This window comes from Chanos chanos, chromosome 9 (assembly GCF_902362185.1).
Source record: "Chanos chanos chromosome 9, fChaCha1.1, whole genome shotgun sequence".
NCBI classification, from domain to species: Eukaryota; Metazoa; Chordata; class Actinopteri; order Gonorynchiformes; family Chanidae; genus Chanos; species Chanos chanos.
This window is the reverse complement of record NC_044503.1, coordinates 29,552,012-29,575,943: the sequence shown is the minus strand read 5'-3', so window position 1 is coordinate 29,575,943 and position 23,932 is coordinate 29,552,012. Positions and strand designations below refer to the sequence as shown.

Below are 23,932 nucleotides of genomic sequence, written 5' to 3'. Positions count from 1 at the left end.
GACATACTGGACCCTGGGTGTGACCACAGAGTCAAACAGATACAAAATCAAGTCAAATAAAATCATAGCTTTTTTTTCCTAAGACTTCATCTCAAGTCACCTTACCACAACCTTCCTCTTGTTCCGCCATCTCACTGGCTCCTCATTGTATTAATGTGACATTTAAATTTGTGATGTCTGATTTAAAAGTGTATGTGGTTTAAGAGTGTTGATTTCACATTTTCATGAAACACAGACTGAATCTTTTCGTTGTCTAAAATTATATTGTACAGATAAGATTAAATTTACATTATAGCACTCAGCACTCAAATTAAATGATACACAGCAAAATCAAAAGAAAAAAACATGCTTTTTCTCAAAGACTTTATCTCAAATGATCTATCACAGCCATCTTCTTGCTAAACTGTCTCACTGGCTCCTCATTGGATCATAAATATGATTGTAGTTATTAAACAATCCATATCTGTAAAACAACATATTCATGTCTGTCAAAATGATAAAGTTTTACACTCCAAATGTCCTTAAATTGTAAATGTCCTTATTTTAACAGTGTTCAAAACTTCGCAACATGTAATCTGCTGTACACCTCAATATACCGAATAACAGAGGCTACCCCTAAAGAAATGTGTCATAAATTATTTTATTTTTCTTTTTTCTCCTGTGAAGAGGTTTTTTTTTTCCACGATCAGAAACCACAAAACGTTCTCTCCTGATTACGTGATGTAACATCACATATATCAGTTTCTATCCATCCTTCTAACCACTTGCCAGTGGTTACTATGACTACTGCAATTACAGTGCTTCAGTCAGAAAAAACGTTGCTCCAGGCAGCTCTCTGACTTCAGTCTTTTCTTATACCTAACACACGCGTGAGGGTCAGGACTTCATGAAGTGTGATGTCTCCCTCACTGTAGACTGAGTAATAGCCAAAGGTTCAATTCTTACTGGGCCCTGTTTGCCTAACCAGTCTTTTAAGAGATACCTTCCTGTATGAAAAACTGACTCATGTGAATCCTCATAAAGAAATGATCAGCCAGCGTAATGAGAAAATAAATAAGAGAGTTAGATTAGTCAAACCTCTCATACGTTTATTCTGCACACAAAGGGAAAGTCAATGAGAGATTTCCTGTGTTGACAAGGGTGAAGAGACAATGACAGGAACCAACCCAAATATAAAGATATGGAACTGACAGGACCCTGTTGGTGAAAGAAAGACCCCAGTGCTGGATCACCAACACACACATTTAAAAAACAGTCACCTGCACTGGTACAAACTCAGCACAGAGTGATTTTTAACTGAGACATGTTAAAATAATCTGCTCATAATCTGTCTTTAGGTTATTTGGCTTGGTCGGTTAGGTTCATTATACACTATCATTAGGATATATGGTTTGGTCATGTAATCTCCATTGTTTATACAGACAAACGCAGCCCTGCCCTAGACTCGAACTTGCGACCTCAGGAAAGGAAGTCAGGCACATTAGCAAGGAGGCTAAAACTCTTGCTTGCTAGCGCGCCCCTTGGGGTGTCGAGGAGTGAGGTTTACTCACTGCACAGCACTGTATCAGCTTGCCACCCTTACAGTCAGTTAAGGTTAACTGTGTGAATGTAGTGAACATTTCATTTTTAGACTTTTCCATTTTGTTTCATTTATTTCAAACACTGACAAGATTGATTTAACTGATAGGTCTGTGAATCTGAAATTTCTTTGCCAGTTTTGAGGAGTTGAAGTTTGTGAGAAAGAATCACAGATAACAACAAATATTTCTATATGAACTGCAACTAAAGTAACCAGTCAGACCAGACCAAGCAGATACTGTCGACCTCTCACGCATTATCTTTTGATCACAGTATACTTAACTCAGCACAGACTTACACGACAGTTTTGTGATCTAGGCTGAACAGTCTGAGGTTGTTCATTGAGGACGGTTAAACTGATTCTTCCATTTAATCATTCAGACCGACCAGATTCACACAATGGTGAAAGTGATGTTTCAGTTGACAACCAAACTGTGAACACTTGCCCTGAACAAAAGTGTTTGATAAGTGAATTAATGTGAGTGTCAAACGCACAGAGAGGGTGTTGGGGATTCATATGTGACCACTGGTCTGAGTTTTTCTCCTTTGTTACAACATGACAGACAACCTGCTCTTTTTTTCAATCCAAATTTCATATTGTTGGCGAAATGATTGTTTGACATCATTTTCTCAATTAATTACACCAGTCGTGTCAGAAAAAGCACTACTGAGTGTTAGCATTGTGTATTTCATAAGCAAGACAAAGACGTGCTTTTTTTTAACTCGTCAAACTGCTGTAAATCTGATCACTTGTTCCTCATACTTTCACATCCTGAGTTGTAAGGTATTTCCTCCATCTAACCTGTTCAACTGCTATCCATAAGTCAGCCCACTGTTACAGATGCAACCCTCTCAGATTACAGTAGCTAGGAAATTTATCAACTCCTCACACCAAATCTCTCTAGTAACTCTGATCCGGTCACTCACTGGTTGGTTTGATGTGACTGGGATGAGAACTGACTTCAACTGACTTCAACACACAGAGCTGACTAAACATGACCCATCAGCAGACTAAGAGAATATTCACCATAGACACATATTCAGTCATTACGCTCATTCAGAACAGCAGCTAATCACAATCTTCATTTAAACTCCACTCTCCAGGAGCCTCCCTAAGAGAAGGAAGTAAAGTTCAGTCTTTTCAGTTCCACGATACAGGACTCATTCACACGATACAGGACTTATAAAAACAAAACTAAAGGAATGTAACAGTCGACACTGACAATACAGAAGATCAAGTGTTCCTGTCTGAGAAAATGGCTTCCAAAGCTTTGCTATCAGAAGAGGATTTCTCCTGCCCTGTGTGCCGTAACATCTACAGTGATCCTGTTCTCCTGTCCTGTAGTCACAGTATGTGTAAAGACTGTCTGCAGCAGTTCTGGAAAAACAAAGATTCCAAGGAGTGTCCAGTTTGTAAGAGAAAATCCTCAAGAGACCTGCCTCCACCTAACATGGCTCTAAAGAACCTGTGTGAGACTTTCTTACAGAAAAGCTTTGAGGAATCTTCAGTGGGATCTGAGGAGACCTGCAGTCTCCACAGTGAGAAACTCAAACTCTTCTGTCTGGAGGATAAACAGCTTGTGTGTGAGGCGTGTCAGACCTCAGATAAACACATAAATCACAAATTCTGTTCCATTAATGAAGCAGCTTGTGAATACAGGGTAAGAAATCTACTTGTTCATATTCAATTTTCTCACAAGGAGGAAAAAATGAGGGGGACAAAGTGTGTGTGTGTGTGTGTGTGTGTGTGTGTGTGTGTGTGCATTTCAGTAAATATTGTCGGGCAGCAACTGGAGGAGAGACTTTTTATGTTGCAATACATGGGCTAATAAATGTTTCACATGTTCTCCTATCTAACCTTACTTAAAAGACAAACAATAAAAAACTAGCATATTGCTACTAATGGCTATGTCAGTTTGGAATGCATGAGCTGAAGGTTTGCAAGCTCTACCTTTTTTACAAACTCTGCCTTTTTTAACCTAATGACAAACAAAGAGAGAAAGAACAAGCGAAAGAAAGAGAAAGAGAAAGGGGGGGAGGGAGAGCGAGGGAAGAATACTGTATCTCAAGGTGATTTGAAACACTGTAGGAATGATTATAATGTTAGGGAGCATATTAAACTGTACCACCAATAATCTATTCATTTGTAACAAGTTGATAAACCAAAAGAAAATAAATTCAACGCAAAATAAAATGTACTGGAGCTAAATACTTCTATCTTACTTTGATCTCAAGGGAAAGTTTACAGCCAGTGTCGTATGACATATGGAACAGCATGAAATCTGGAACAGGTCCATCCGGTTAAAAAGAAGGATGTAAATGTAAATCTCACACACACACATTGTGAACAGTGAGCAGTGAATTTGTCTTCTGCATTTAACCCATCCAATACACCAGTAGTGATCACACACACCAGACGCATGAGCAGCGTTCTTTGCGTCCGGGGGGCATTGGGATTAAGTACCTTTCCCTCTCAGACCATTCTCTTATTACTTTCCAAGTAACTCTCCCGTTCACGCCAGTTGTCTCTACCACTGTTCGCAGCTGCCGTCGCATTCATGCTTCCACGACTGCTGCGCTCGCTGATCTGCTTCCTGCTGCTCTCAACTCTTTCAATGATCAGCAAAGGTCTTTGAACGACTTGACGGACAGTAAATTCTACCCTCCGTTATGCACTAGATATCGTAGCACCACTAACTATTAAAAATAGGCGTAAACACTCAACACCCTGGTTTAATAATGAAACCTGCGCGCTGCAGATGTGTGGGAAATTGGAACGAAACTGGCGGGCAACTAAACTAGAGGTTTTTCGCCTCGCCTGGCACGACAGCCTTATAGATTGTACACGGCTGTCTACACAGCCAAATGCACGTTTTACTCGAAAATAATTAATGTTAACAAAAGTAACCCCAGGTTCCTTTTTGATACAGTATCTAAACTTACCCAGAATCACTCCGCTCAGTCTAGCCCTTTTACTGCTAACGATTTTGGGGATTTTTCTCGCCAAAAATAGACTTAAGTCATCGTGATATTCAAATTAATTAATTAAATCAGACCGCCTGCACGCCCTCCATCAATGCGCCTGAGATTAATCTTGATGTGCACCCTTTAACTCAGTTTAACCTCATCTCCCTAGAGGAGTTGTCCAAATTGGTGCACTCTGGTAAACCAGTGTCTTACCTCCTTGATCCCCTACCTTCTTAGCTTTACATTAACCTTTTTTTCGGTCCTCAGCCCAACAATGCTACACCTTCTAAATATGCCACTTAAATCTGGTGTTTTACGCTCTGCTTTTAAAATGGCTGTGATCAGGCTTTTAATTAAATAAACGAACCTTGATCCTGAAGCCTTAAATAATTAAAGGCTGATCTCCAATCTCCCTTTTCTTTCTAAAATAACTGAAAAAATTGTAGCTGCTCAGCTGATAGCCCATATGCTCTCTAACAATCTGTTTGAAATATTTCAGTCAGGCTTCAGGCGTTTTCACTCTACTGAAACTTCACTTACTAGAGTAACTAATGATCTTTTATTAGCCATGGACACTGGTGCTACTTCTGTTCTTATTCTGCTTTATCTGAGTGCAGCACTGGACATGGTCGATCACACCATATTGTTAAAGCACCTGGAAAATCAAATTGGCATTCGTGGCCTGGCGCTCTCTTCGTTTAAATCTGATCTGTCTGACAGAAAGCAGTGTGTCCACTATGATAATGTGACCTCTGAATACCGTGAGCTTGACTATGGTGTTCCTCAGGGGTCAGTCCTTGGCCCTCTTCTATTTTCTATTTACATGCTCCCTTTGGGTGACATTATTCGTAGTTACAACATTAACTTTCATTCTTATGCTGATGATAATCAGATTTTCTTGCCTATCCAGCACAATGACCGCTCTGAATTGGCTAACCTTGAGGCATGTCTTTGTGCTATTAAGGGTTGGATGTCCTCAAATTTCCTGATGCTTGACACAGGCAAGACTTAAATGCTGGTCATTGGTCTTTTTACCAATCTTACCTTACATTTTGAGAACTGTATCATCTCTCAAAACTCTGCAGCTAAAAACCTTGGTGTGATTTTTGACTCTAGTCTCTCGCTAGTCACTCATATCAAAAACACTCCCAAAACTGCCCTTTTTCACCTACGTAACATCGTTAAAATTAGGCTCTTTCTTAGTATGGCTGATGCAGAAACCATTGCTCAGGCATTCGTCACATCTTGCCTCGATTACTGCAATGTTCTGTACTCTGGACTGTCGGCCTCTATTACCAGTGGTCTTCAGGTGGTCCAGAATGCTGCTGCCAGAACTCTAACCAGAACAAGGGAGTTTCATCACATTACACCAGTCCTGGCTTCCCTTCCTTGGCTCCCAATTCATGCAAGGGAAGATTTTATGGTCCCCTTATTAACATATAAAATTTTACATGGGCTTGTGCCAGCCTACCTCTCTGACTTAATTACACCCTATAAGCCCCCTCGTACCCTTCGCTCTCAAGCTTCTGGACAATTAATGGTTAAAAGTTAAAAAGTCCACTGGCAACTGAGCCTTATCTATTTTCTCTAACTTATGAATACTATAATTCTGATTTAACTTCATTATACACATGTAAAGCCCTTTGGGACTATAAATAGTGATATTGGGCTCTTCAGCAATGTTTACTATCATTAAGGGTACACAGTCGTGGGTGTCAGTCCTGGGAATTGAAACAAAAGGCTTTCGGTTATGAGCCTGATTTGCTAAGCTCTACACCACGGCTACCCAACTTTCCAAATCCTATTCGCAAAGCTCTATTATCATGTTAAGTACCGTGTGTGTATAGTGTGTGTAGTATCCCAAGTTTTGAAACTTCACAAATTCCTAAAAACAGGAGAAAGAAGGAGAGTGCCGACAGGTGTTTCTAATCAGTGCCGCTTTGTGCAGCAAACTAAGGAGTCAACCTCAGTTGAGCTCCGGTTGTGCCAACCATAATGTAGCCTGTCTGATCTCTCCTGCTCGTCTCTGCAAAGAATCAGCCCAACCTCACCACTTCAGAAGATCCGCGACGCTAAGAGACTCTCCCGGCCTGTAGCAACTCATAACGTAACCACTGCAAATAGTGTAATAACTGGACATAATGTAATATAGGCACATAATGTAAAAAATTTAATAAAAACACGTAATTTAATCATATGCCTATAATTTAAGAAAAATGCTGATCGCATAATGTAACATATAAGTTACATATAACATAAGTTTTTGCGCATTATGTAATACGTTATTAGGTTATATGCCAGTTACTACATTATAATGTTAGTAACAGTAGTTTTAGTGAATAATGTAAAAACTTGAATGCATAAGATAGTAAAATGCCCAATTCATTCTCTAAAGGACAATTTCTATATGTATTTCAAGTGTTGATAGTAAACCTTTGACTAGCTGTTACCCCATCAGAGCGCTAGGCTAGAAATAGAGGTTTTCAGAATAACTGTAATTTCACCGGGTTCAGGCTCAGAAATAAGGTTATGGTTACTGCTAAGTGATATTAGTCTGAAGTCTAATATTCACAGTGAACCATTAACCAGAATTTCCCTATACCACTGGCACAACAATATGTCTGTATGTATTTATATTTGGGCATAAATGCAAAGAATCAGTTACTTATTGTTATGTAGTGTTGATACTTTGTAATGTGGTGAAGTTACAACTATCCCAGTTGTAGAAGTTTGATTTCTGTTTGATTACAACACTACAGGCCTGCCAATCTCATATCTCATAATGTAGTGAGAAGTGATCTCGTTGGTAACTTCTATTAGTGAACTGTTATTTAATGAGTCGTTGTATGTGACTGGGCCTTTGAGTGGGACAGAGTCCAGACCAGGTATCACCACACTGTAGATGTGGACAAGCCTGTGTCCTCTGTACATTCCACCTCCTCTAATCATTAAGAACTCCACATTTCACTTTTCAGTGATTGTATCTTCAATAAATACCAGTGTAACAGGTCAAACAGCTCTGTTAAAACAGTGATGTGTTCTAGGAGGAACTTCTGACTGCACTGAAGCCCTTACAGGACAAACTGAAGATCTTTAAAGACATGAAACAAAACTGGAATAAAACAACAGACCATATTAAGGTGAGAATACAGCACTGATGCTTATAATAGAAATTTTAGATTTTACATGATGCACGGTTAAATAAAAGTGTGAAAACTCTGTGAATGGGACACACTGTAATTTATTCTAATGTGTCTTCTCCAGAACCAGACTGCACACACAGAGTGGAAGATTAAGGAGGAGTTTAAGAGGCTTCACCGGTTTCTACGAGATGAAGAGACAGCCAGGATAACTGCACTGAGAGAGGAAGAGGAGCAGAAGAGTCAGATGATGAAGGAGAAGATTGCGGAGATAAACAGTGAAATATCATCTCTCTCACAGACGGTCAGAGCCATAGAAAATGTGATAAGAAATGATGACACATCACTCTTAAAGGTAAAAACCAAAACACACACATTCTGTCTCCCTGTCTCATTCAGTCTTGTGAAAAGACATACCACAAAAACATTAATGTATAAATACTATAAAAAACCTCTAATGAATTCATTTAAAACTGTTGCCCTTTTGCAGGACTTCAAGACCATAGTGAAAAGGTAAAATTCCAATGTCCTGTTTTTGTTGGTCTGAGTTTGAACCCAAATGTCTGTCACTTCTGACTGTGTCATGTTTTTTTCCAGAGCTGAATGCACACTTGACACACTGCAGGATCCAGAGACTGTTTCAGGAGCACTGATCAGTGTGGCAAAGCACCTGGGCAACCTGAAGTTCAGAGTGTGGGAGAAGATGCAGGACATTGTTCAATACAGTGAGGGTTTTTTTTGTAGTTTTTATACTTTTTTAGTTTTGGCAAGGTAGTGGTCAAAGACCAGACTGGAGTTATTAGGGGAAATACAGTCACCACACCATAGAAATGTGACTAATGTCTTTACATAAAATAAAATCATATTCAGTTGGTAAGATATATATCAACAGAAACACAAATCTCAAATATAACTGAACAGTGTGAATTTAATCTCAGGGTGTAACACCTGAGATTAGAGGAGAATCTCAGAACGTTAGACCAGATTAAACCCAACTCATAACATACAGCTAATACAACACACACAACTAATAGCCTGCAACACACATACAACTAGTACCACAAACACACACACACACACACACACACACACACACACACACACACAACTAATACAACACATAGACAATCCCTTTTTCAAACATGTGAAAATGAAATGCAATTAGTTATACACACTTAACTGCATTTGAGAAATACAGGCATAGTTTGCTTTGCAAGATAGTTGGCTAGTACCAGCCAAAGTTAGTACCCATCCCTAAATCTGGTTGTTTAGCCCTCTGGCTCGCCAGCTAGTCGTGACTTGTGATGGCATAGCATCCTATTTAATTGCATTACCTCATCTTTCCTCACAGTAGTGATCCATCTATCGCACCCTGGGGCCCTATAGTCATTTTCTAGATGAGTTCTCTGAATTTATCTCAGTTATTATAACTAGAGTGGATAAAATCCTTATACTGGGGGACTTTCATATCCACATCAACAACAGTTCTGATCCCCTTAATAAAGCTTTCACAGCTATCATTGACACTTTTGGTTTTAACCAACATGTCCAGAAACCCACTCATTTTAATGGCAACACTTTAGACCTTATTCTAGCTTATGGAATAGATGTCTCTCAAATAGTCATCTCTCCCTACTCCGCTGCCCTCTCAGAACACTTTCTAATTATTTTTCAAGTAACTCTCCTGCTCCCGCCTCTTGGCTGCTTGACCCCCTACCCCCTAAACTTTACACTGAGCTTTTCTCGGTTCTCGGCCCAGAAATGCTAAACCTTCTAAATATGTCACTTAAATCTGGCGTTTTACACTCCGCTTTTAAAACAGCTGTGATCAGGCCTCTACTTAAATGCTTCAGGTGTTGTCACTCTATTGAAACCGAGCTTACTAGAGTAACTAATGATCTTTTATTAGCCATGGATGCTAGTAACACCTCTATTTTTTTCTTTACTTGATCTGAGTGCAGCACTGGACACGGTCGATCACGCCATATTGTTAAAGCGCCTGGAAAATCAAACTGGCATTCGTGGCCTGTGCTCCCTTGGTTTAAATCTTGCCTGACAGGAAGCAGTATGTCCACTATAATACTGTGACCTCTGAATAGCATGAGCTATGGTGTTCCTCAGGGGTCAGTCCTTGGCCCTCTCCTATTCTCTATTTACATGCTCCCTCTTAGTGACATTATTCATAGTTATAACATTAGCTTTCATTGTTATGCTGACGATATTCTTACCTATTGTAACCAGCACGTGGGTTTTGGCGTTTGCTGTTTGGCATTTTGGCGATGTAATTACAGAGCAACGCAGACACACCAACGCAGAAGTATAAATGCTCACAACAGCGTAGGCCACTCGTATAGGCTACGGCGTAGGCTCCGCATAGAGCCTATGCAGAAGTATAAATCAGCCTTTAGTCTCTGCCTGTAGGCTCTCCTGTCATAGTCTAGTTTAGTTTCTGCTGGTTTAGATGTCTCTCACAGATTCTCTCTCCTCTCTCTCCCCTCTATTTTCTGTCTTGACCGTGTTGTTCTCTATAACTAACCTGTCCTCCTGTGTTTCTGTGGGAGTGGTTGATGTCTTTCTCTCGCTCCATAGATGTGACTCTCATCTTTAGGTCGGCGGCTTGACTTTGTGCCCTTGCCCTGTGTTCCCTGGCCCTACTTGTCCTGCATGACCCCGCTCCTCCTGTGCCTTCCACAGCCATCAGCTTCGCTGAGTTGATGCATCTATGCACTACTTTCTTTATTTGCTTTATTAAGTCCTGATACTCCACTAATGCTCTCCTTTCCCCCTCATCTTCTGTGTTTGTGTGTCTCTTATGCTTATGTGTGACTGTCTTGTATGAGTGTGGCTGTCTTCCTCCCAGGTATGTCCTGCCCCCCTCTGTCCTCTTCATCCCTCCCTGTCAGCCTCCTCATCATCGCCATCCCCCTCATCCTGCCTTTGTTGTCATTGTTTTGTCTGCTAATGTGTTTTCTTTTACATTATGATTGTATTACTTCTTGTTGTTGTCTAGTAGTAGTAGTAGTAGTAGTAAGGGAAGTTTGGAGTCTCCTTATGGAGAGTTGCTAAGTCTCAGAGACAACAAACTTCAGGTGTGATGAATCATTTACCTTCATTCCAATAGCACGATCATGGGAGAGTGCACTCTTGTCAATTATGAGCACAGTCTCCGAACAGAGAGAAGTACAAAGTATTTATACAGTGACGCAAACAACTTTAGAGGTGGCATGATGTGGGGGTGGAATTAGTCTGTCTAACCTTTTGAACTCTGACACAACATCTTCTCGAAGGTCAACTGCAGAGTGAACCCCAAATGCTCTCTCGCAATTTCCCTTTGTCTGATATGATTTTATCTTTAATACAGACATAATTTTACAGTGTGACAGATGGTCATGGCCCGACATCCTTTCATCAGTTTTGACTGTCTAATCTAAGATATTGTCGCCCAAGGTTACAGACAGTACAAGCAGTGAAAGATGCTCCTGATTATATAGAGGTTACAGCAGGTCTAAAGGTCACACCAGATCAATAATATTTCTTTATTTGAGCTTGCAGACATATTCCTGCAGGCACATTCCTCAACCATCACATTCTCACAGAACTGTGCATATGTTTTAACACATTTGATTGAGTATTCTCAGTAATGACATCACTGTAGTTTATATGTATTTACACACTTGACTTTGTCATAATACAAGCCATTGTCACTATGAGTGGTTCTGTTTTTAGGACTGGTTTCATTCTCGCCTATGAATATACTGGTTTCATTGTCCTTTGTATTTTCTTCACTAATGGGAGGCTCAGTAATCCGCGAAGATAAATTAGTAACACTATGAACATGTAAATATATTGAATATTTAATCTCTCTCTTTGCCTCTGTTCTCTCTCTTCAGCTCCTGTGATTCTGGACCCCAACACTGCACCACCAGATCTCATCCTGTCTGAGGATCTGACCAGTGTGAGATTCAGTGATGACAAACGGCAGATTCCTAGTAATCCAGAGAGATTTGATTGGTATCCATGTGTCCTGGGCTCTGAGGGCTTTAACTCAGGGACACACTGCTGGGATGTTGATGTTGGGAACAGTACATTCTGGTCCTTGGGTGTGACCACAGAGTCAAACCAGACGAAAGAGGAAAAGACATTCTTTGACACTGGTGTCTGCCGTGTTCGCTATAAGAATGGTCAGTGTGAGTCACAGGCCTTAGGTGGGTCACGGACTCCACTGACAGTGAATAATAAACTCCAGAGGATCAGAGTGGAACTGGACTGGGACAGAGGAAAACTCTCATTCTCTGATCCTCTAAATAACACACACCTGCACACCTTCACACACACTTTTACTGAGAGAATGTTTCCATTCTTCTACAGTCACTGTAAACTCTCTCCTCTGAGGGTCTTACCAGTGAAGTGTTGTGTAACAGTGGAACAACACAATTAGTTCAAATGTACAATAATCAATGAGCATTTATAATCATCATTTTAAATCATCAGTTTGTGAAGTCTAATTCTAAAAATGTGTATAGGTCAGTATGATCAGTTTCGTATTTCTAAGAGCACACGCATCATACATTATAATGTAGGAGGTTCCTTATTCTCTCTTTATGTTTAAGATGACTGTACATATCTGAACTGAAATGAGGAACATTTTCCTCATCAAGGTTAACTATCTGAAAATATGGAAAAGTTTCTTCGATTTAAAGTGAAATTTATTTCTATTTATTTATTTATTTGAGGGGTTATGGCTTTATTTCAATCATTATGTGTAGTAAGCATATCAGTTATGTAAAGACTCATCTGACACATTGATAATGTTACCTGCATTGACTGGATTTGTGTGTAATGTATGTGTTTGATTTGGACAGTAATTGTGCTGTATGTCTGACTGACTGTACTGTAAACACACTGTGTATGTTATAGTGTGTGATGAGTCTGAATAAAGCCATTATTAATCCTTCATTATGTTGTCATTGGATCAGTTCTTTGTATTGAGTGATTTGCTGCAGGTTAAACCAAGAACATCAGAATGATCAGAGTTCACAGGCTCCTGTTTTAATCAGTCTGTCTGTCAACACTGAGATCCAAGAGCAAGATGAGTCAGTGAAGGTCAAAGTTTTAATCAGTCTGTCTGTTAACACTGAGATCCAAGAATAAGATGAGTCAGTGAAGGTCAAAGTTTTAATCAGTCTGTCTGTTAACACTGAGATCCAAGAGTAAGATAAGTAAGTGAAGGTCAAAGTCAACAGCTCTGTCTTGTCCATCTGTCTGTGTCCTTTACAGAATACTCCATCACATTATCTCAGCACTGACTGTGGATCCAGGGTATTCTCTGACTGGACACATTAGACATTGTGGTTGAGTATTCATGTCTACTGTACACACAAAATCCAGTTTTAGGCACTCCAGTCTCTCGTCTCTGATGGTGTCTGTTTTGAGATGACTGTTCACTGTGCATTATGGCTTCCTACAACTGCATGTGATTTTGTGTTTTTGTGTTTTACAAAATAGAGCATATGATCGTCATACCTAATTATGACAGCAGATGGCAGAATAACAGTGCAAAACGAAGAGAAGCTTTATTTCGACAATAAATAAAGCAGATTTCATTGTTCACTGTCTGACATTAGAACGACAGTTTTTGTCTCTTAAAGATCTAATTCTTCTTACAAGAGATTCCACACTGCTGGTGTATTTTACATGTTTTATTTCTGAAAAGAAATGGTTTTTTTTCATGATGTCTAAAATTGTCACAGTTTGAAGGAGGTTCTGGATGCCCAGGGTGGGGGCTTCTAAGGAACTTTCCGGCCTCAGGTCTCGGGCTTGCACAACGGGTTGACAATTCAATTTCGCCCCCGGAAAGATGAGAAAACCAGGAATATTTACACAGATTCGCCAAGTAAGACATCAGGAAATTTATGTGTTAATTATGTGCAATGTGTTAATTTAACAAAATGGCTAGCAGAACAGGACAGAGGGAAGCAGGGCATGACAAAAGTAAATCAAGTAATACTGTTCACAGGCAGTCTCCAGGTTAAGAACGTCCGACTTACGGCCAACTCGTACTTGCGAACGGGCTGCCATAAAGCCTATTATATGACAAATTTGAGTTGAATACAGAGGTTCATAATAATGAACGCTCGCACTACTTTGTGCTCATGAAAAAAATTGCGCGGCTTCAGCGGTCCATCGGCTCGAGGGAGGAGAACGCTGAATTTAAGCCAAATACGAAGTTACACACTCAACATAGTTTTAGCGGCAACGTGCTCCGACTTGACGGACGGCTTTGTGTTTCATATGTTTTAGTGTATTTGGAAGTGTTTTTTAAGTGTTTTATATGCATAGAAAGGTCAAATATATACTGTATACTAAGACTCGATACTAACTGACGCTAAATAGTAACCGTGTGCTCCTGTTCCTACTTACCTACAAATTCGAATTAAAGCTGAGTTGTAGCATCGCAACATGTTTTTAGCATTCTATCAGAATAATGACATGTTTCTCTTGTAGGGATACTTATTGGCCAAGCTCAGGTAGTCAAAATATAATAATAATAATAATTGTGGGTAGTTTGTTCAGACATGGGCCATGAAGGTATTCCACCCTGTTAGGACATATATAGCTGTACAGATATACAGTGTACACACACATACACGACTATACACATGTACAGTACACACACACACACATACACAACAATACACATTTACAGTACACACACACATACACAACTATACACATTTACAGTTCACACACACACACACAACTATACACATTTACAGTACACACACACATACACGACTATACACATTTACAGTATACACACACATACACAACTATACATATATACAGTACACACATATAGGACTTCATATCAACAGTGAATCACTAGCATAATAAGAAACAGTGGAAGAGTTCAAATGGACACATTCATATTCATCACGCTTTCAGAAAGTTCCTAAAACAGGCACCAGGGCATCTCAGACTTTACCAGGGTATCGGACACAGGATGTGTGACCACTTTTCCGTCTTCAAAATAAGTATAATTCTTAGAATAACTTTGAACTCTCACACATAGACAAAAAAAAAACACACCTGGTTCTGCTTTGGAATGAGTACCTGTCCAACCTGACTTGCAGGATGTTTGTCTCTCACTTTCTTCCTCTCTTTCTTTCTTTCTTTCTTCCTTTCTTTCTTTCTTCCTTTCTTTCTTGAGGCGCACACTTCTGGGAAGTTGATTTTAGGGAAAGTACAGACTGGATCGAGAATGGATACAGAATGGTTTGAGCCCCACAACGAACAAAAAAATGAAAACAAAAAAAAAAAAAACTCTGGAGCCAAAAAAAAAACCTCCTTAACACACAAAGGCAGCAATGTTTAAGATGATTACACTGTTTGCATATTTATATGTTTCATTTAACTTTGTGTCGGGAAGCTGATGTCTCGGTCCTTTATCTAAACTCCGCCCACTGACACAGCCTTACTGTAAGAGGGAAATAAAGCCGCTTTTGCTTCTTTGTGAAACATCTTGATGGACTTCATTTTTAAGACATGGGGGAGCCAATCAGAATGATTATTTAAATTTACCTCCTGAGACGCTTCCCCTTAAAGAAGGAAATGTAAACCAGTCTGTCAGTCTGCAGCTCTTCACAACTTTCTCCACCGAGTGTCCAAGAATACGAGAACGACTTATCAAACGTACCAAACAAAGAGATTCCTGTGATTGCTGTTAAGCACTCAAAGTACAGTCAGCGTTGCCGTTACGGAGGATCAAGTGTTAATGATAGAAAATGGCTTCTGAACTTTTGGAGGATTTAACCTGTCCTATCTGCTTTGACATCTTCAAGGATCCCGTTCTCCTCTTGTGTAGTCACAGTCTGTGTAAAGCCTGTCTGCAGAAGTTCTGGGAAGTTAAAAATCTGAAGGAATGTCCAATCTGTAGGATACGATCTACAACGTCTGAGCCTCCTCGTAACCGTGTGTTAAAGAACCTGTGTGAGACTTTCTTACAGGAGAGAAGTCAGAGATCTTCATCAGGGTCTGAGGAGCTCTGCAGTCTGCACAGTGAGAAACTCAAACTCTTCTGTCTGGAGGATAAACAACCTGTGTGTGTGGTGTGTCAGACTTCAAAAAAACACACAAACCACAAATTATGTCCAATAGATGAAGCTGCACATGATAATAGGGTAAGATAATGTTGTGGTCATTAAACACTGAAACAATGTTTTATCTTAAAAAGCTTATACAAATTTCTTCTGTATTAATATTTATTTTAAATTATTATAAACTTGGGAAAACAACATTTCCACTTACAGTAAATTGACCTAATGCAGTATAGTTTTAAAATGAATGAAATTAACACAATATGTACATTATGTTGTACTTTTCAATTGGGTTGGGATTAGTGTAGGATTAGGAGTATATTCAATACGTAATAGTACTTAGTTATAATAAAATTAACAAAACTAAGTCAGTCTATTTTTGACATTATATGGGAGTGAAAAGTCAGGTGTGTGTGTATGTGTGCGTTGTTGGGGTGTATGGAATGAATAACAGTAGTATGGGAACACAGATCAGACATGTCAGATGTGTATTACAGAGGTATGGTCGGTATTACACAAACACAATCCTTTCCAACCGGAGATCAGAGATATAAATAATTTCCATAATTTCTACAAAACAAATGTATCTGATTTTTTCAGAAGGAACTGAAGAGTACACTGAAGCCCTTAAAGGAGAAACTGGAGAACTTTAAAAAAGTCAAGCTGACCTATGATAAAACAGCAGAGCACATTAAGGTGAGAATAAAGAGTACAAATTGTACAGTTTCTCATGAGGTGTTTATAAAAAGTGTGCTAGAATTTTGCCAAAAATTCTCTAATGTACTGTTTCACACTCTATATGACACAGAACAACTATGACCTTTTTACAAAAGCATGCTAACCTGAAATAAAACAACTGAGCACATCACAGGAACAATATTGATCAATTCCAAAAACCCAGAAGCTGAAAATAAAACAATGATTTTGAAACATTTTCAGTATCATTAGTACAGTGCACAGTGCTCATTAAATATTTCTCTGTTTCTCATTTCAGACTCAGGCCAAAAACACTGAGAGGCAGATCAAGGAGGAGTTTGAGAAACTTCATCAGTTTCTGAGCGATGAAGAGGCAGTCAGGATAACTGCACTGAGAGAGGAAGAGGAGCAGAAGAGTCAGATGATGAAGGGGATGAGTGAGGAGATGAGTAGAGAGATATCATCTCTTTCAGACACAATCAGAGCCATTGAAGAGGAGATCAAAGCTAAAGACATCACATTTCTGAAAGTAAGAACATCTACATCTCTCTCCGCACACACACACACACACACACACACAGAATCAGTAGATAGTTGATGATTAACACATTTGTTCTCTTTTCACAGAACATTGAGGCCACAAAGAAAAGGTAAGTAACCTGTCTCTTAACTCTCTTCTTTTTCTGTGATACACAACCCACAGCAGCTCTGACTCCTGAATGTTATTCCAGAGCCCAGTGCACACTGCAGGATCCAGAGATGCCTTCAGGAGCACTGATCAATGTGGCAAAGCACCTGGGCAACCTGAAGTTCAGAGTCTGGGAGAAGACGCAGGACTTTGCTCAATACAGTGAGTTTATGTGAGAGATAATTAGACCAAAAAACAAGATTTGATAAATCAATCACTAATGCATGTTGCTCATGTATTTATGATCACTTTCCTACAGTTTTCATCAGGTACTGGTCTGAATGGAAGATAAAAGACCTCTAAGAAAGAGTTAATATGAAGCAGAAAAAAGCTGTGAAATGTTAGAGAAAGAGAGAGAGAGAGAGAGGGGGGGGGGGGGGGGGGGGGAGAGGGGGGGGGGGAGAGGAGACTGTGATGTGACAGTGGTTTCTCCCAGTCACATTTCTTATGTTTTGCCTTTTATAAATTGTTTCCTTTTTTGTGAATAGAAGACAGGGATTTATGAGGCAGCATGAAAGACAAAGATCAAAACACAGGACAAATGTGAGGAAACCAGAAGTTACTGAAAACACCACACAGCCCATCTTAAAATAAAGTCATACACAGTAACTGAAATACATATCATTATAGACACAAATGTCACTTATGACTAAACAGAGTGGATTTAATCCAGGAGTGTAACAGGGTGGAATAAGAGAAAAATCTCAGAGTACTAGGCAAGATTAAACCAACTCACAATACACAACTAATACAACACATACATGACGAATACTACACAAACAGTTTATACACCACCCACACAACTAATATAACATACACAACAAATACGCCATACATAACTGAAAAACCAATTAAACAACTAATACAACAAAGAGCAGTAGTACAACATGTATAACCAATACAACACACACACAACCAAGACAACACATACAACTACAATAATGCACACACGTCTAATAAAACACACACACATAACTTATCTAAGTGTAGTACTCCATAGCACATTGTGTTAATACTGTGATCTCTGAAGATTAATTAATAACAATATAAACATGACAACAGACTGAATATTAAATCTCTCCCTCTGTCTCTGTTCTCTCTCTTCAGCTCCTGTGATTCTGGACCCCAACACTGTAGGACCATGGCTCATCCTGTCTGAGGATCTGACCAGTGTGAGATACAGTAATGAGAAACAGCAGATTCCTGATAATCCAGAGAGATTTGATACATATGCGTGTGTGTTGGGCTCTGAGGGTTTTAACTCAGGGACACACTGCTGGGATGTTGATGTTGGGGACAGTACATACTGGTCCTTGGGTGTGACCACAGAGTCAAAGGAGAGGAAGGGAAAGACATTCTATAACAGTAGTGTCTGGTGTGTTGAGTTAGACGATGATGGTGAATACTGGTCATGGGCCTCAGGAGAGTCAGCTACTCCACTGACAATGAATAATAAACTCCAGAGGATCAGAGTGGAACTGGACTGGGACAGAGGAAAACTCTCATTCTCTGATCCTCTAAATAACACACACCTACACACCTTCACACACACTTTTACTGAGAGAATGTTGCCATTCTTCTATAATTACTGTGAACTCTCTCCTCTGAGGATCTTACCAGTGAAATGTTGTGTAACAGTGAAACGGCTCAGTTAGATCAAATGTGTATTAGTAAATGAGAAAAAGCTTCAGGTTAATGTGAAATTTCACATTAAAAGTCTGCAAACGACTGGACACCTGTCCAAGGTGTTTCCCCACCTTTCGCCCAGTGAGGCTCCAGCACCCCCGCAGGACCGGCGTATGCACCGCTGCCGCTCTAGGTGAAAAAGAATTATGCTGCCCCTCTATTTGCGTACCATACCAGCAACGACATGCAAACGCCAATATGCCACACACATAACGTAAATAGTCTACTGAAATGCCAGCGTGCTCAAAGTGTCAACAATATCAAAGTATGCATCATGCAATATGCGGACATTTTGAGGATCCGTCTACAAATAACGTATGGATCGTTAATTATTTTCTATGTCTTGTTTCTACTGCAAATAGTTTATTAGTTGCTTTGTGTGATCTCACAAATATCATCTCAATTATATCCTGCTATCCATCTGTCCATTCTGTCTGTCCCCCCACCTCTGTCCCTCTCTCTCTCTCACTCTCTCTCTCTCTCTTACACACACACACACACACACACAGAAATACACAAACACAGAGGTACACTCTGTGTGGTGTGAATGAAGTATTTACCTCAGTCAGTCTCTTTAATGTTTACTGCAGAGATGTTGGTGATTGTTAAATTGTAAATAAATGAATAAAATCCCTGTATGTGTTTGTGTTAAGGTCCTGTTTGCTGATAATCTGTACTGTTCTTAGATCAGTGAGGTTACTGCTCTCTGCTCCTATGTCTCTGCACAAAAGCACATACATAGACATCTGTGTACCTACATACATACACACATACATACATATTTAAAAAAAATATCTGAGAAGAGTCCGATTTGAGGGAGAGTATCATTACAAGACAATCCTCCCCTTAACCTTGCGTTAAAGAACCTGTGTGAGACATTTTTACTGGATAGAAGTCACCGATCTACATTCCCAGAACTCAGGGCTTTATAAACGCGAACTTTTTAAGTATTTTTAACAAAATTAATATAAGTGTATATTATATATATATAGGAATGTCCAGTTTATAGGAGAAGATCATCAAAACTGGATCCTCCCTTTAACCTTGTGTTACAGAACCTGTGTGAGACTTTTTTTTTCAGGGTCAGAGGTCTTCATCATATCCATTTTTCCTCTGATGTCTATTATGAATTTAATGTATTTGGTGGTTGAGGAACAAATTCTGACTCCTTGTAGTTATCTCTATGCAATGCTCATTCATATAACGTTAGGTCTGTGGAACGGAATGCCGTTGATTCATTAGTCGAGGTGCTGGGAACTGGCAGCACGAGTCTGTGATCTCAAAATCTGAGGCTGAAATGTGCACAGACCTGTGTCTGTTGCTTGCTGCTTGTGTGCAAGCCCTGGCTGTGGCATAATTGTGTGAAATTTTATATTCAGAGGTGTGTGTTTACATAGGCTGGCTTGTAAACCTTACATCTGTATCCCATGAGCTGAATATCTGAATATAGCTGAAGAGCTTAATATCTCACCTTGCATTTAATGCAGAATGGCATTGTAACTGTCGCAGAGCAGGTACTGCGTGCGTGTATGCGCGTCAGGGCTGTTGCAGTAGAAATTAAACCGTGAGGACCGGCACATTACTGGGAAACCCTACATTTTAGAGCACACGCCTAAATGGCAGAGAAAAGTCAAGCAACGCCATAGCACCAGCAAAACAGAGTCTCTGGCGTCGCCCCTGATCTGAGGAGTTCTGCAGTCTGCACAATGAGAAACTCAAACTCTTCTGTCTGGAGGACAAACAGCCTGTGTGTGCGTGTAACGTATTAGGATTCAGGGAAAAACAGAGGAGAATACACAGATGAAGCTGCAACTGGTTTTAGAGTCGGAAACAGCGGCCAGTCAGAATTTGTATGACATAGTAACAATCCAAGCCCTTCTTTAGTTTCAGCCTGTCGCAAACTGAACACAAATCAACCATACCCTGTGTGTATCTGCTTTGTGTGTCTCTGTCAGTTAAACATAAATAAGTGAAATTGTAAATAAACATATAAAATAAATATATAGTATATAATAAAATACTCCTGTTATAGTGGAGTGTACAGTGCTCTACTAGTATTACAAACAGTGCAATTTTTCCTTTTTTTGTAAACAAACTATGCGTTTTGGTGTGTAAAACTTCAAAACAGACACAACACAGGTTATGACCAATCCATGAACCTGTATATGGGGGGGAACACGCACATTTCATAACAAATTAATGAGTTAAAGATTTTCTGTTTTCTGTCACATCCTCAGTCTGAAACTACACGGAATCTTTTTGAATTTGTAAGTTATCATTAAAACAACAAAGCTGAAAATTTCTCATTTCAATGTGTGAATATGATTTAAATATGTAAATGTGTTTTCTTTGTTGCCTGGATACAGAGGGGCAGTGACCTGGGTTCATTTACTTGGTTATTAATTTAATATTTAGTATTAAACTCTGTCTGATTTAGAGACAGTCACTAAGTTTAGAGTGTGAAAAATGCTTCAAAGTGTCAAATTATTTCTCGTTAACTTTACTAATCTACTTAAGTTCAGTAAAACAATGGAAGACATACTCACATGTGCATGTTAGAATCAACCACAACTGTTTATTGATGGTAAGAATAAACAGATCAATATGATTGCAAAGTATTTTTTCCAAAAAAGAATTAATTAAATTGATGAATTTGTAATGATTGACCTGGGACTCAAATCAAGGGCTCTGGCATGGAAGCCCAAAGCTTTGCCCTTGTGCCACCAAGTGGAAGACCCAATTGCAGAGAGCAAGGCAAAAGTGATTCAGTAAGGTGGTTCCTTTTAATAGGTAAATCAGGTATCCAAGGGAGTCAGGCAAAAATCAGTAAACAATTCCAGGCAGAAGTCAAAACCAGTAAGCAGAGATATCCAGCATCAAATCCAGAGAAAACAGCAGGCAGAATCTTAGTCCAAAAAAAACAGGCAAAAACAGAGGGTCAGCAACAGGGGACAATCCAGGAAAACACACAGAGCTTACTGGAAGGCTTGATCCGAAATTGCACACAGGGTAACAACTCAAGACTGAGCAAAGAACTGAACAGAACAGAAGCTTTAAATAGACAGACAGAACAAGACATGGGTGCAAACAATACAACAATAATGAACGAAACAGGAACCAAAACTAAGACTGAGGCCCCACATGGACAAAAAAAGAACTACATTCCTAAAAAACATGACAGAATTTGAAAGATTTGAAACTGAAGAGAGGAATGAATAAACACAAGTGAAAACACACACACACGTATACATATATGTATATATACGAGCAAACAAACAAATAAAGGAACAAGCAGGCTCTTTGACTTGTTTAAAATAATTGTAATTCATCACCCTTATACTTCTGTTGCATACTATTAGTTCACCTTACCCAATGTTACAGACCCCGCGCCAGACACAAATTCAGGGATGGGCATTACATTTTTTCAAGGGGGCAGAAATAAGATCAAGCTCGTTACATAATAACATTGATAATCTCTAAAATGAACATTAAATTCCTACTTACCACGTTTTTACTTGATTGTGAACCAGATAAATCCGAGACGTAGCCTATGGACAACCATCATTGCGCAATATCAGTCATACAATCAATTTACAATTACAGTTTAGCATTTAGCAGACGCTTTTAGCCAAAGCGACTTACAATCAGTGCATCAGTCGGATTCCTAATACCTCATAAGTAGTATATATCCTACACTTTCTGTCAAACTGTCAATGAAAATGATTGATGACCTCTGATGATCAATGACCCCCCTCCCTCCCTCCCTCCTTTCCTCATTTCCCGCCCTGTCAGGGGCCTGTATGATTGACAGGCACATGTGTGAAAAAACTCTTTGTATGGCTACAGGCGTGTTGCATGACAGGGATGGATGTGGTTGACAAGAGGGTAGTCAGGATATGTGTTGGTTGGCGCTGTTGAATATAAGCGTGATTGACCGGGGGTGATCATTCCGTTCACGTCCTTGTGTACACGACAAAGTCTATCTCGTAATCTGATTACACATGTCTCCATCTACAGTGACAAATAGTGTAAAGAGAGTACTTCTCAGCACAATTACTGCTACCTATGCTAACGACGAAAACGCATTAGCACCAAGAAAGAAGAAGAGATCTGAGAGTTTAATTCATTTTCTACAGAATGAGAAGGAAAAGTTGGAATACGAATGGCCGTTGTCTGACGGACGTGTTGGCGGATATGTGTTTGACAAAGTCGCACGTTCGGTGAAGCTGTACACTATCGAATCTGGGGGAACGTTTACGGAGGACATGACACACATATCATTCCCTGCTAAAGACTGGCGTTTGTTTAGAAACAAAGTGTGGAGAGACCTTGAAGTCCCTGGTCTGGATCGTATCTACAGTGCGGTGTGGAATAGCGTAACACCAGACATAAGCTACTACATATTCGCTAATCGTCTTGAAATGTAATCCTAATGATTACATTTAAATGTGTTGTAGCGAATACACAATTATGAAAGGGGTTGAACATATAGATTTTGAGAGGATAATGCGCGGCCTGAAAGTTATATTTCTTTGGAAGGACCGCTCTACACGCTGTTTTCAAGAAGATAGACGGTTTGTTTAAATGGTGCAAGGCCTTGGACAGATACCAACACATAAAAGTAAATCTTTTTCAGGCTTGGGAGTCCGACATTGAGTGTGACTGTGGGGTGGTCCATTCGGAATCACCACCCATTCTCTACAAGCATTAAAAAGGTTGGCGCGCCCCAGACGGTCACCATCTCAAACACTTGACACGTGGACTAAACATGTCGCTGGTAAACGACGCCGCAATACCTGAAGACAACAACTGGCTTGACACAATTTGCGAGAATCTAGGGAAGACGTATCGGATTTACTTACCGATGGCCGAGACCACGGAAACACCATCTGCGTCGTCTTCTCCACAGGACGTAGAGACTATGTCCACACAACCACCCTCTGTCGAGGACGTTAATGGGTGTATTCCCCCGCAGGGGTTTAAACTCATAAAGGCCGCTGTGGGTGCTCGAACAGATCATTCATGTAAAGCTGCGTGATGTTTGCCTGGGTTGTGAAGTGGATCATCTGAGCCAGTTACAG

At 39.8% G+C, this 23,932-nt stretch overlaps 2 protein-coding genes across 3 annotated transcripts; both read left to right on the top strand.

Moving 5' to 3' along the window:
• The first annotated feature begins 2,834 nt into the window (after positions 1–2,834).
• On the top strand, positions 2,835–12,123 carry LOC115821598 (tripartite motif-containing protein 35-like). The gene is made up of 5 exons (XM_030785408.1): positions 2,835–3,239; positions 7,590–7,685; positions 7,810–8,073; positions 8,311–8,410; positions 11,576–12,123. Exons 1-5 carry the CDS (start codon positions 2,835–2,837, stop codon positions 12,121–12,123), a joined length of 1,413 nt encoding a protein of 470 aa, XP_030641268.1.
• Positions 12,124–13,047: 924 nt separating this feature from the next.
• On the top strand, positions 13,048–18,820 carry LOC115821035 (tripartite motif-containing protein 35-like). Of its 2 annotated transcripts, XM_030784781.1 has the most exons (7): positions 13,048–13,104; positions 15,491–15,865; positions 16,382–16,477; positions 16,776–17,006; positions 17,105–17,127; positions 17,209–17,327; positions 18,273–18,820. In XM_030784781.1, the coding sequence occupies exons 1-7, from the start codon at positions 13,048–13,050 to the stop codon at positions 18,818–18,820; spliced, it is 1,449 nt and encodes a 482-aa protein (XP_030640641.1). The 2 variants fall into 2 exon arrangements, with proteins under 2 accessions (XP_030640641.1, XP_030640642.1); XM_030784782.1 differs by lacking the exon at positions 13,048–13,104 and having other exon boundaries at positions 15,470–15,865.
• Positions 18,821–23,932: the final 5,112 nt, after the last annotated feature.

Excerpts from the sequence above, each read along its gene's own strand:
- LOC115821598 (XM_030785408.1), top strand. The coding sequence starts at position 2,835 with ATGGCTTCCAAAGCTTTGCTATCAGAAGAGGATTTCTCCTGCCCTGTG. Across the intron at positions 7,686-7,809 it reads AAACAACAGACCATATTAAG|AACCAGACTGCACACACAGA; the intron begins GTGAGAATACAG and ends TGTCTTCTCCAG. Across the intron at positions 8,411-11,575 it reads GCAGGACATTGTTCAATACA|CTCCTGTGATTCTGGACCCC; the intron begins GTGAGGGTTTTT and ends CTCTCTCTTCAG.
- LOC115821035 (XM_030784781.1), top strand. The coding sequence starts at position 13,048 with ATGTCTACTGTACACACAAAATCCAGTTTTAGGCACTCCAGTCTCTCG. Across the intron at positions 17,007-17,104 it reads AAGACATCACATTTCTGAAA|AACATTGAGGCCACAAAGAA; the intron begins GTAAGAACATCT and ends CTCTTTTCACAG. Across the intron at positions 17,328-18,272 it reads GCAGGACTTTGCTCAATACA|CTCCTGTGATTCTGGACCCC; the intron begins GTGAGTTTATGT and ends CTCTCTCTTCAG.